General features: G+C 39.6%; 1 protein-coding gene across 1 annotated transcript in view; it reads left to right on the top strand.

Moving 5' to 3' along the window:
• The window catches only part of sorcs3a (sortilin related VPS10 domain containing receptor 3a), a gene marked incomplete at its 3' end in the record, with an annotated part of 169,738 nt that overhangs the window by 123,318 nt on the left and 32,541 nt on the right, over positions 1–13,879 (top strand). Inside the window, exons 5-9 of the mRNA XM_083909604.1 lie at positions 5,467–5,540; positions 7,531–7,595; positions 8,879–8,997; positions 12,337–12,426; positions 13,039–13,218. Of these exons, the coding sequence (XP_083765730.1) occupies positions 5,467–5,540; positions 7,531–7,595; positions 8,879–8,997; positions 12,337–12,426; positions 13,039–13,218 (528 nt within the window). The remainder of the gene's footprint in view (positions 1–5,466; positions 5,541–7,530; positions 7,596–8,878; positions 8,998–12,336; positions 12,427–13,038; positions 13,219–13,879) is intronic.

Genomic DNA, 13,879 nt, shown 5'->3' on the forward strand with positions numbered 1-13,879 from the left:
CCATCCATAGGAGCTTTCCCTGCTGCTGTTGTACTTTTTCAGGCTCCATATATTGTGAGTTCTAACCCTCACTCTCGTCTTCCATCACACACACTGAACTTGTCAGCAGCAGCAGTTTGATTTAAAGTGCCTCACATACATGTGGACTGAATGGTGAATTTATTGCAGACTTAATTAGGAGTTATAAAAGTGACTGATAGTGATTGTGTGCGACACACAGAACCTTTAAATGCAGCAGTTTTCATTTCCATAACTTTCAAGCTCTTGATTCCAAACTTTCATGAGTTTGTGCTTTGATGTTAAAGCTTTTCTGAGCGCTGGGATGTTGCAGCTGCTGAGTTTTGTGCAAAATGAGAAGAGAAAAAACCGTGTTAGTGCAGAACTGCAGAGTGTCATCACAGTGATGTTTGTCTCAGTTTTAAACACATTATTCAAACATCAGTGCAAACGCTGATGGAGATGAAACCAGAACAGAAATGTATTTACTTTTCTGTTTTCGTCCACTTGTATTTCTTGTTTTTTTTGGAGAAAAAAGTGCTGCTGATTTATTTTGGAAACTGAATGAGGCCACAGAGAAGACTGCGACATGATTGGGATCCTGGGAGACAGCAGAAAACATTTTCTAGGAGTTCAGGAGTGTACTACTCTGGAAGAGGAGGGGGGGGCAATATCATGGCAGGGTGAGCATGAAATAGAATATTGGTTTTGGGCTCCAGCATTTGTGCAAACACACTGTCTTCCAGCACTGAATAACAGTCAAGTCATGGATGTTGGTCTGTCCTGTTAATACGTCAATAGACAGAAGAATGAACCAATGAATGAACTGAAAACAATTGATGCAAACTCCACTGAAATTCATTTTCTGTGAAAATTCGGTCTAATTCCACCACGAATGTTGATTTATTTCCATATAAAGAAACAACACATTTGTGTCTCGTCTCCAAACTTCACTTTACATCCAGAATAAATATCTGTGTTGGAGCATAGAGCTCCTGTGGGAACAGATGCTGTTGCAGAGTCACAGAAACACTTGTGCACAGTTAGAGTCCTGACACTAATTGGTTGCACGGATCCAACAGCTTCTTGTTTTTTTTTTTGTTTTTTTTAGTGTGCAGTGACAGTAATGGTTTGTCCTCGTCTTTTTCACTGCAGGTGTTTTTCACCAGAGCGCAGTCAGAGTTAGACGAAGCCAACATTATTATCTTAGCCTGTTCTTTCTGTGACAGTGAATGGAACAAATAGCTTGTGCTATTACAGCAGCACGGCCTGCTCTGTCTGTGTGTGTGTGTGTGTGTGTGTGTGTGTGTGTGTGTGTGTGTGTGTGTGTGTGTGTGTGTGTGTGTGTGTGTGTGTGTGTGTGTGTGTGTGTGTGTGTGTGTGTGTGTGTGTGTGTGTGTGTGTGTGTGTTACCTCTGAGTGACCTTCTCTGGTATAAACACCAACTTTTTCAGGACCATTAATGGACCAAAGCTCAGTGCATATGAGGCTCTAGTAAAGGTCAAAGGTTAGCGACCACTCGATTGGAAGGTTTATGTCACAGGATTTATACCAAATCATGACTCTCACTGTCATCGTCTGTGTTCATGTGCATTTTCTCTGGTTTTCTCCCACAGTCCAAACACATGCAGAGGTTAAGTGAACGCTGTAAACTGACCAGAGGTGAGAGTGTGACAGTGTCTGGTGACCTGTTCACGCCTGTGTCAGCTGGGATTATGTCGGTCAGCACCTCAACAAACCTCCACCCTCTCTGTGGAGATTAAAGCAGCAGAGATCGACTGAATGAAGTCATCAGATAAAACGTGTTGATGCAGAAAGCTGAGGATTAACTCCTGTGCTGTGAAATCACAGCTGTTTTTGGATGAACTTTGGTTCAAGGAGTCGAGGTTTGGAGAGTTTTTACAGAGACACAAACATCAGTGACCAGATGCTGTCTAATGGTGAAACATGTGGGCATTTATATATATATATATATATATATATGACAAGAACACACAGGTTTCATGAAAACTCTCTTGTGAGGCTTCAAATCAATTCATTTCTGGTTTATCTCTCATGTGTTTGATGGTCCTCAGCTCACAGGGTGGATTTATTTCTTGTAAAGCACAACTTAAGGCTATGGGAAGGAAAAAAAAGAAAAAGAAGACCAATAGATAAAGCTTAGGATTTATTCTCTATACATATAAAATCCAATACTCCTGCATAAAACCCAGGCTGAGACTGGTGGAACAAAAGCTGCTCAGTTTGCCTGCAGCACGACTTAAAGAGTTGAACGAGCAGATGTGATTAAAACAGGTCGTTCTTGTAGGACATGATTTCACAGAGACCTTTATCAGTGATTTAAAGAGTCAGACATTGTTATATTTGTTATATTTGACTCTGACACAACTGTGTATATGTCAAATATATGTAAAAAGTGTTTAAATGTCGTCTCACGTTTGAGATAAAGAAGCTTTGGCCTCAGGCTGAGCTGATGTTTCCTGTGTCATGTGACTGTAGAAATATGATTCACCTTTGAAATAAGACATAATATGAGTCACTTTTCTGGAGACATTGGATGCTGTTTTTTGGATCATTTCTCATTATAGATATATATAAATAACATTTACTATTTCTGGGGGGTTAGTTTTTAGTTAGTTTTTAAGAATCCCCAGAGTCTATGATGAGTTGAAGGCATTTATTTGGTCATATTTGGTGAACACGGCCTGATGCTTCCTCACTTGTGAAGGTCAGTCCTCGTATGACACATATGATCATCTGTCATTAGAATCACGGAGACACAAACGCTCTCGTTTATTATCTAGATGTTGGTTTAACTTCAGGCTCAGACTGGATTCTTCCTGGCAAGAATGCAAATGATATGTAAATAATCTCTGTAACTAATATTTAATAAACCTGACAGAGGCTGAAGAATTCCCCTCACAATAACATGGCAGATGTTTTACAATCTTCTTGAATCCTTTTCCTTCACCTGCATGAGCTTCATTACCCTGAAGCTGTTGCAGCAACAACGACCTAAACAAACTCTGACTTTAACTAACATTTCAATTCCTCAATCACCATTTACTCGCTCACCTGTCACAGACTCCATTGGCGGCGAAGCAGCCGGCTGCTCCCGCCTCTGATTTATTGGCCTGAGTGTGGAAACTATGAAGTATACTTTGTGACAGCTGTGAAGGTTTGAAATTTAAGATGTCATTGAACTGATGAATGGAAAGAGTGGAAGCTGAGTCTACCCACCAGCGTCGTATGTCACTGTCCAGAGCGATGAGAGACCTTTCCTCGCTGTTCTATTTCACCAGAGAGCGACTCCTCTGTTTCACTGAGCTTTGGAAGAATCAGAAATCACATTTTCTGCAGAACAAAAGGCCTTTGGGTTCTCCATGTTACACTCTGTTCAACTTCATAAAGGTTTAGACAAATGTTTGCTCCCAGATCATCGCTCATCTCTGCCAGATCCACACAGGGAACACAAACACTCACTGTTTCTCTTTGTGCTGACTGTTGCTCCCACTGGTCAACAAACTCACATTTAAACCTCACATTCAGCTCTGGTTGAAGTGGATTTCACCAGTGGGTTAAACCAACATTCACTGCCACTTCTGGCTTAGCTCCAACTTAGCTTAGCATAGCTGTTGGTTATAGTTGTGCTGAAGCTTTTAGGCGTGGACACCTGTCAGTCACTTTGAATGCAGCAGCATCAGGGATCGCAGAACTGCATTCTGGGTATGACACGTAGCTGTCATAGACCTGTCGGGAATCAAACCAGCAACTCTCTGGTTATAAGCCAGTTTTCTTTTCCACTGGCTGCAGCAGCTCCACAGAAAGGTCAGATCAGAGTAGAAGTATTTGTTTTGCACTGTGATTTCTAAATGTAAAAACACACTAATGTTTAAAGGTCTGTATTTATTTCATCACTGAGCTTCTGTCGACCTTAACTCTGACTCTGATACATTTTCTCTTTGCTGATCTGACAAATATATATTGGGCCGAGTGACAAATGTGCATCCTTTTATCAGAGTAAATCACTTTGATAAAAGGCAACAAGTAGCAGCATTAGCATAGCGCACAACTGCTGCCACTGAGTTACAGCGCTGCACAAACGCAGCTGAAGCTGAGGCCACGCGTTCTATGACATCAATCAATACAGTGTCGGGGAAAATGCACCTGGGTTATTAATTGTTTGCCAGAGCACTGGAAAATGTAATTAGTGCTCTGGAATTGGAGCGCGTTGTGCACTTTCACATCAGCAGAGTGATACATCACTGGATGTATTTATGGAAACCTCAGCCTGCTCTCCTTCAAAATCTCACTGTTTTACCTTTCTGCAAACAAAGGGGAATTACACAGTTACATTTGTGCTTTCTGCACAGAGGAAAAACTGAATGTGGTTCAATTTAATGATGTGTGAAGTTCTAGAGTGTTTTTTTACCACAGTGACGCAGCATTTTTCTGTGTTTTAAAGAAACAACAGGTTTTAATACGGAAAATTTTTTCAATCAGCAACACTGTGTTTTTGCTCTGTCGTGCTTTCATGGCTGATGTTTTTCAAATGCTAATATCAGACATTTATTAGATACATGACAGGAAAACAGTTGTGTTGAGGGTTCAAGTCTGTACTGGACTGAAGGAGAACACCTGAAGATGTGAGGAGCAGACGTCCAGAAAGTGGATGACTTTAAATATTCAAACACATCCACAGAAATGGACAGAGCACAGACATGATGACAGAAGTCAGAGTGAAGGTCTTCACCACAGTGTGAGACCTGCTGTGATGTTTGGCTCAGACACAGTGAATCTGTTCTGACCGTGTTTGAAGGACAGCTCAGGCTGAAGAGTTTGGAGATAAAGTAAGAGTTGAGGCTGAGATTTAGTTTAGTTTAGTTTAGTCACACAGAGGAAAGAGAGAGATTAAATTGGACAAAGGATGTTGAAGATGGAGCTGCTGGTCAGGAGGAACAGAGGCAGAGGACAGAGAAGGTTCATGGACGTTGTTCAGGAGGAGGAACATGAGGACAGATGATTCTTGATGCTAGGACCTGCAGGTTCAGTTGATTTGCTGCTGCAGAAGCAGCTTTGTATGTCTTTATAATTTCTAGATCCAACATTAGTCTGAACTCCAGCTCTTAAAAGTGAAACAGCTGATGACTAAGATAAAAGTGGCTAAAAGTGTCCACATTAGCGTCGCAGCTCGTTCAGCTTTCTTACATTAAACTTATGAAGTGCTTCCTCTGAGCCACTGGCTGCCATTTGTAAAAGGAGAGAGAGGGAAAGAGAGATTCTCTGTGATAAATCATGTGTTAGTGTGAAGAGTTGCTCACTGATGATAAAAGCTTATTTCAGCACTATTTCACCCACGACTTCAGGGATTATTCTGTGTTCACTCGTCTCTTTTTAAACTTTATAATCAGCAGATGTTTGTGGAAACATGAGTTCATCTTTCTCATGATTCCTCTCTGATCTCTGCAGCTCTACAGCTCCATGGACTTTGGAAGGAAATGGAATCTCATCCACGAACATGTGACACCGAACAGATTCTACTGGTGAGTGAGTCTGAGTCAGTCCTTCATTCTTCTTCTCTAAACTTTAGCTTCTTCACTAACTGTTACTTATGTTCTGCATGACTGAGCCTGTGATATTCATGGTGTGTGTGTGTGTTCTTGTACTTGTGGCATACTGAGGACCAGTGAGGGTTTTTAACCAACAAAGTGAGGTCATTTTTACGGAGTGAGGACATTTTGGTCGGTCCTCACTTTGTTTTCATTGAAATCACTTCCTTAGGTTGCTATAACATGCTATACTCAATTTGTCAAAAATGTTAATTTTGGATGACTTTTTCTCAAATTTTGGACCATATTTTTTTTTCAAATTTTGGACCAATTTTTTTTTTTCAAATTTTGGACCAAATTTTTTTTTTCAAATTTTGGACCAATTTTTTTTTTTCAAATTTTGGACCAAATTTTTTTTTTTTCAAATTGTTTTTTAAAATTTTGGGTCAAATTGTTTTTTACATTTTTTTTCAAATTTTGGGTCAAATTTTTTTCAACATTTTTGTTAAAATTTTGGGTCATATTTTTTTTTTTTAATTTTGGGTCAATTTTTTTTTTTTAATTTTGGGTCAAATTTTTTTTTTTTTAATTTTGGAAGACATAGTATAGTATGACGTTTTTGTCAAATTTTGGACCAAATTTATTTTGTCAAATTCTTTTTTAAATTTTGGTCGACATAGTATAGTATGACGTTTTTGTAAAATGTTGGACCAAAAATTTAAAAAATAAAATAAAATCGAAAAAGTTTTCCAGCCCTTTTTGCTCTGGGGCTCCACCTGCAGACATTTTATGGTACTGCAACCAGTAGTTCTTTGTAGATGTCATTCATGAAGTAGATATTTGTAATTGTGTTGATTTATAAAGTGGAAATGCTGGTCCTCAGTATGCAGCAAGTACAAGAATGTGTGTGTGTGTGTGTGTGTGTGTGTGTGTGTGTGTGTGTGTGTGTGTGTGTGTGTGTGTGTGTGTGTGTGTGTGTGTGTGTGTGTGTGTGTGTGTGTGTGTGTGTGTGTGTTCGATAGAAGCAGGCGTGGATTAATCTCCTCCCCAGAACTCACTTAACATTCGGTGTCTCAGGGCGTTTTCCATTCCACTCCCCCCCCCCCCCCCCCCCACACACTCACACACACACACACACACACTCAAATCAGTCACATCATGCATTCACACATTAGATTATTATTTGTAAGAACAAAGAGAGTGTGGCTGTGAGTGGCTGAAATAAACCAAAATGGATTTTAAGAGCTTTTTATACTCGTATTGTATTCTATTTATTCAGAGATGAACAGGTCTTTGTTTCTGGTGATAAAACTCTGCAGTTCAACATCATCACGTAATCACCTGACAATGGTCTGATACCAAGGACTGAGAAGAAAAACACAGAGAATCCAATAATACACACATTCACAGTTTCATCATGATAATAATAATAATTCTCCAGGAAGAATCAAAAGTGTCTTAATGAATGATCTTCCTCAGGCTTTCATCTCATTCTTCTCATTCAACCAACATAACAAATCACAGATCAGAGTTTAATTTCTCTGTAACTTCGCTGTAACTTTAGCATAAATCTGGTTCATCTTCTGCTCACAATCCTAAATCATGATAAAATTCCATTCATCACCAAAGTCCTTCCTCTCTAAAGCGTGTTGAGAAACAGAGCTCCAGTCTGTTGTGTTTAGACAAGTGAAGATATGACCACAGTGGAAAAGCTGTGTGTTTGTGGTGTAATGGAATGAGCCGTGATAAACTGTGACCCTGAACCACACAGACTATAATGAAGATGTTCTGAAGGTTTTCTTTGTGCTGCATCGTCCTGCATCACAAACAGGACGTGACACTGATGCCACAGATACAATCCAGAGGGAAATGATTTTCATTATTACTAACTGATCTCACCGATGTGTCCTAACTGCATAATTATGTTGCTTGTGGCCACATTTTATTTGTAATAAACGTCCCTGGTCTGTCCCGGTCTCTGCAGGTCTGTCCTGGGCCTGGACAAGGATCCAGACCTGGTCCACATGGAGGCTCACACACCAGACGGAAGTGAGTGAGAGACAAATCAAGAGGTTTCTGTTGAACATGGTTTCTCCTGCAGAAGAGAAGTTTGTCAGTGCATGGTTTTTGATGAATGATCTTTTTATTCAGACTCACTCATGAACCTGAACCACAGAGGACTTCAGAAGCTGTTTAGACTGAAATATACCACAGCCTCTCATATATCTGCAGTTTGACTGACAGATGGATGAGATTTTGTTATTTCTATACAAAAAAAACAACATTTGATATAAACTTTAGACGCTTGATCAATAACGCTTTGTGAAGGTCAGAGGACTTGACTTGAGAAGAAAGATGATGTTTTAAAGGCTTTCAAACATCAATCTTTCACATCACAACATCCCTTCAACATGGCTACGGACATTTTACTGCTCCTTGTATACTTTGCCATAACATTTGATAATAAACATATTATACATGGACAGAAAGAGGAAGTAGTCACACTTCAGCCATGCACGGAAATAAACATCAGGTTTCTGGTAACATATGAGAAGCATGACAGAGAAGTACGGTGGCCTTCATGGATGTTCCTCTGCTCAAATTTATCAATCTGATGAGAAGGAATGCAACTGGGGAGAAGATAAAGCACTCATGAGGATTCTTCTGCAGAGATGAGTCACAGTCTTAGAACAGTCAGTGCATCCTCTGCATCAGCTGTGGACACTCACTGAAAACATGGCTGCCAGTGACCCATGTATCTCCCTGTTGGACAGACGTCTGACTAAAACTGAAGATTGTAAATTAGAAATCTATCTCACTTTAGTGCAGGGACTGAGCGGTGAATTAGTTTAGTTTACCTCATACAAACACACTTCAATAAACCTAAACTACCTCTTTAAATGACTGCATGGCTGTAGCTGCAGTGGAGCTTGTTCTCAGCAGCAGAGACAGAGTGAAGCATGAATAGTGATGAACACAGAGATCAGCTCAGTCTGAGGCCGAGCTTCACCTTCTAACCTCATCATGACCTAAAGCTTAAACCCAGACTGAGGCTTTGAGACGAGTCTCTGTCTCTGTTGGAGACGTCCAGACCTTAAAGCCCTGTAACATCTGTGGATAGACCTGAGAATGACAGAGCAAATGAGATCAACTGACCACGTCCATGTGTGCAAAGCTTGAAAAGACAGGAGATTTAAAGCTGAAAGCTTCTCTGAGTTCAGGTTAGATGATATAGTTTGTGACTCTGTTAAATCACCACTTCTTATCCATGTTCTTGACAAACATCAAAGGTCACGACCTTCAAATGAACCTGTGTCTTTTCTCTGTGACAGATGTGCAGTATGTGACGTGCAGAGCTCAGATGTGCACAGAAGCTAACAGGAACTATCCTTTCTCTGGATACATCGACATCAGCTCTCTGGTGGTTCAAGACGACTACATATTCATACAGGTGAGACTTGATAGATATAACATATATAAATGATATATGTTTATATTTTATATGTTCTTATATTCAGTCTAGCCACTGTCCAGTGCCTCATATTAGTCGTGATTCCTGTCACAGAAAAACCTGAAATGGAAATGTCCTGCACTCCAAGTAACCCAAATGTAATTTATGGGCTGTATTTGAATATTATTTACTTTGACATTGTGCAAATAAGGCTTCATACAAGACACGTCTGAATAATGACACAGATCACAGTTCACCACAACAGCAGTTTTATTCAAATGTACCTGTGTTACACTCTGATAAAGGTCTTCTCAGCTCTGGTGTTTGTACTTTATCTCTTTATCTCATTCAACCCTGAGCTGTTTTCCTCGTGACTCATGCTCACAATAACCCTCTCACAAACCAGCAACTGTCAATCATGAGATCCACAGTCTGGTCCTGGTCCTGGTCTCTGCTGCCCAGTCACTCCTCTGTGGTGACAGCTCTCCCTGTGTGGTTATTATTATATGTTATTTTAAGAAGAAGATGGGCAGTGGTGTGGCAAAGGACATTTGGGTGAACCAAAATAAGCCGAGCACAGATGGCAGACAGGTTTACGTAAAGATGACTGAAGTTTAATGCAGTGCATATGAATAGGTGTTGTTGTGGGAAGAGGACTCACACTGTTCTGAGGCTCTGAGTCCAGAGGAGGAGGCTGAAGGGTACGTGGACGAGGAGCTGAGCTCCATACAGAGATAAGAAAGTGCATGGACGAGGCAGGTGAAGTGGTATCAGGAGTCAGGTCATTAACTGGAAAATAATACAGGGCAGAAGTAAGGAGTCCCAAAAAAGACACAGTGTTAAAACTGAACAAAATTGTTATACAGAGCAAAGAAACCAGAATATATTCACATTTAAGAAGCTGAGAAATCAGAAAAACTGTTATAATTATTATTTTTTAATTTAGTAATTGATTCATATTTTATTAATTGGCTAATGATGATCAAATGAAAGTTTCCTGACATGCACACATACTCATTGATTAAAATAAGGTTCATTATTACACTTATTATTACACAGTTTAAATGAAATCAGCTCACGTTCACCTATTCAAGTGCTGTAGGTGCTGTCCATGGTGCTGAATTCCATTGTAACACGTCCAAGTCCAAGCAAGTGTGGAATAATGAGGAAATGACCACATTAAAAATCTACACACACACACACACCCACACACACACACACACAGACACACACAGACAACAGTTAAAGACAAAACAAGCTCAGTCCATTTGAAGAGAGAAACCATTCTCCTGTGTTTTTTATGCTGCCAACGTGGTCAATAACCATGTCGTACATTCTCCCTCTGGCCTCTAAATCCTCCACAACAACAGAGTTTTAATGGATTGTGAGGGACCGAGCTGGAAGGAATGAGGAGTCGCACTTTTTTTCCTGTGTTTGTTTTGTTTTTAAGCCTCAAAAAAAAAAAGACAAAACTGACGTTTCAAACATATAAAGCAACAAAGTCTTGGGCCCAAAGAAGAGGTCAAATTAGAACAAGAGAAAACAGGAACAAAAGTGGCTGCGACTGAACTCAAAGTCAACTGACCTGACAGACAGAAACACATGTGTATAGTGGAGGATTAGTTATTAATAATATTAACACATTAACTAAGAAACTCTATGAGCTTAAACAAATAAAATACAAGACAAGAACAGACTCTATACAGTAACTGTAGAGTGAGACCTGTAGGTCGTCCTCAATGTGAAAGCACTTGTTTTTGTTCACATGTTCAGCTTCTTCCTTCATCTCTGTCCTCATCAGAGAATGAAAGCATCCTGATGAGCTGAGCTGAACTGACTCATGTGTCGTATTTAGTAAATGTGATGGATTAGCAGAAAGATGGAAATGACCTGTGATCCACGACACGATAAAAAAAAGCTCAGATGATGTCAGCAAATCTTTGGCTTTTGTGAAAAACTACAAAGTTGACAATCTGGAAGTAAAGACTCTGGACGGATGCAGCAGTTTCCTCCGTTTTCCTCCTTGATGATGTTTATCCTCAGCTCCAGGTCCTCACAGCCACACTCACCATGTTTGTTCTAGATCTTCAAGACTCAGCTCTTCCAAGAGCATCTTCTGTCCGAGCACTGACCTTCTGCACTCTCACACTCTGTCAGTCCAATGTTCCTAGTGGATCGATTGGTACCAGAAATAGCTCCAGGTACCAGGTTCTATCTCCACTGGAAAAGTCCAAAGAAACCAGAGTGTAGTCGAGCTGAGTCATAGTAGAATGGTGTCATTACAATGGTGTTGACTCTCCTCTCTGTCCATTAGACAACAACATAGATTTGTTCTCCAAACATCCTTCAATCCTCTTTGACCTCTTTCAAAGTCTTTCCATTAAACTCACGAGCACTCGACCTAAACTTCAATTCAAGGCCTCACTCATTTCAGCTCTTATATATATATATATATATGTGTATATATATATATGTGTATATATATATGTGTCACAGACCAAAGACTGTGAAAAAGAAATCAATCGTACCAATTCCTCTTAAAGTTCAAACTGCCTTTGGTGACCCTCCTCATCGATCCGTGACTCTGTTCTCTGTGCAGCGCCATCTGCTGTTTCCTCTCTCCATTTATATCCAAGGAACTTAGAAGATCAGTGAGAGAATCAGTCGTTCAGAGTTAGTTCTGATATTGAAGCTGAGTTTGAGTTTGAGCTTTTCCTCAAATGACTTTCATTTTGTTATCAATGAGACGGGAAACGTGTGAAAGTCTCACTTTACTGTGTGTGTGTGTGTGTGTGTGTGCGTGTGCGCGTGTGCATGTGTGTGTTAGGGTTAGGTGCTAATGACAATCCTCCACCATCCCTGTGTTTCTGTGTTTTTAACTAAGATCCATGGTGTTTGCAAAGGGTGGAGATGATTAAAGACAACAGTTGTTTCTTATTTTGTCCACCACAGCAGATGAGGCTCATTTTGGCGTCTTAAAGATTTTTCTTGACACAGAATAATGAGACTATTGATTCCTTTACACCATATTTACCAAAGTCTGCTCTAAAACCACTAAGTGCAGTGAGAGGAGATGGAGGGGCAGAATCCTGTGAATTCAAGTCCAAATAATCAAAGACTAATGATAGAGTGATTGTAATATTATAATAATAATAATAAAAATAGCACTTGTATCCAGGAACACCTTAGAATCCAGCAGGACAATGATGGAGATATTGACGAGTACTTTAATGGAATTTTGCCGAAATCAAAATAAAATTCAAGCAAAGGTGCAGATATTGAGCTGTTTGTATCAGTTTAATGTAATTATTGTTCTCTTTGTGTCATTTGTGTTTCTAGGTTCCCACGTCAGTCAGAGCCTCTTATTACGTGTCGTACAAGAGAGACGTTTTCATACAAATCAAACTGCCCAAATATTCACTGCCTAAGGTAAAAATACACTCACTCACGCTGAAAATGACTTTTATTTAATAAGTTCTTCATGTTTTTTTATTACACTTTGAGAGAGAGTTTTTATAACTCTGGATATTTGTCTTAGATTTTACTTATACTTTCCTGTGTGTGTTATAAATGTGTATTATTTTGAGATATTACAGAGAGAAATGAACACAAATATATTTAATTTAAACCTATAATAAAGAACATAGTGTTGGTGTTTTTAAATCAATAATTATACATTTCAGTGGAATGTAAATAACTTAATTATGTTGTGTCTCTTGTGTTTCCAATGGCTGTCATGTTTTCAGACTTCAGACTGAGCCTCTGTATTATATGTAAATGTATACATATATTTATACATATACATATTTGTATATAAAAGTTGATTCTCGGAAGCTTTAATATCTCAATCTTGCTTCCAAAAACCCTGAAATGTGAGGTTTAGAGCAGTAAACGTGTCTGTTATTGAGCCTCAGAGTGTGTTAGTGTGTTACTGTCTCACTCTCATCAAACATTGATATTCTCACCACAGCAGTGATGTCACGAGTCACAGAGTGTCAGCGTGTTTTAATCCGTCACCTCTTCACCTTCACTCATAACCAGGATTTACACATCGTCAGCACTGATGAGAAGCAGGTGTTTGCTGCCGTGCAGGAGTGGAACCAGAACGACACCTACAACCTCTACCTGTCTGACACCAAAGGAATCTACTTCACTTTGGCCATGGAGAACGTGAAGACCTCCAGAGGCATCGGAGGAAACCAGATGCTGGACCTGTACGAGGTAAAGGCTCTCTGTGATTCACTGATTTAATCTATGCTGAGTTACAGGAAACATCACTTTATCACTTTATCACTTTATCACTTTATCACTATATCACTTTTTCACTATATCACTATATCACTTTATCACTGCATCACTGCTCTCCTGGGCGAGGCTGAGGAATGTGAAAAGAAAAGTGTCGTTGTGTAATTTATTGTGAAATTTTACAGCAACTGAATATTCAAATAGAGAATTTGAACTTGCACGACTCTGACATTGGCTCTTTTAAAGGGATTCACTGAATTATGCACAGGTGGGGGGGGGGGGCAGGAATAACTTTATTCCTGATCATTGGAACATGTGGATCTATAGTGGAGAAAAATAATGAACTATGAAAAGACAGAATTACATTTCCTGGTTTCCTGCCACAGTCTACGTAATTTATGGTTAAATTGAAATGCATTGGAAATGAATCATGAAACACAATCATTAAAGGAAACTCTGCTGGTTGTGTGAACTTCATCAGGTCCAACCTTCGTATTTCATTTTCTGCTTGATTTGCTCTGTTTCGCTGTTTTGCTCTCACTGTTTTCTGAGGAAATCTCTGCTTGTTTACCAGCGAGTTACTGTCTCTGTGTGTCGTGGTTTGGTTGGTGGTGCAGCGAGGTGAAGCTGGACATGA

This window comes from Microchirus variegatus (genome assembly GCF_963457635.1).
Source record: "Microchirus variegatus genome assembly, chromosome: 23".
NCBI lineage: Eukaryota > Metazoa > Chordata > Actinopteri > Pleuronectiformes > Soleidae > Microchirus > Microchirus variegatus.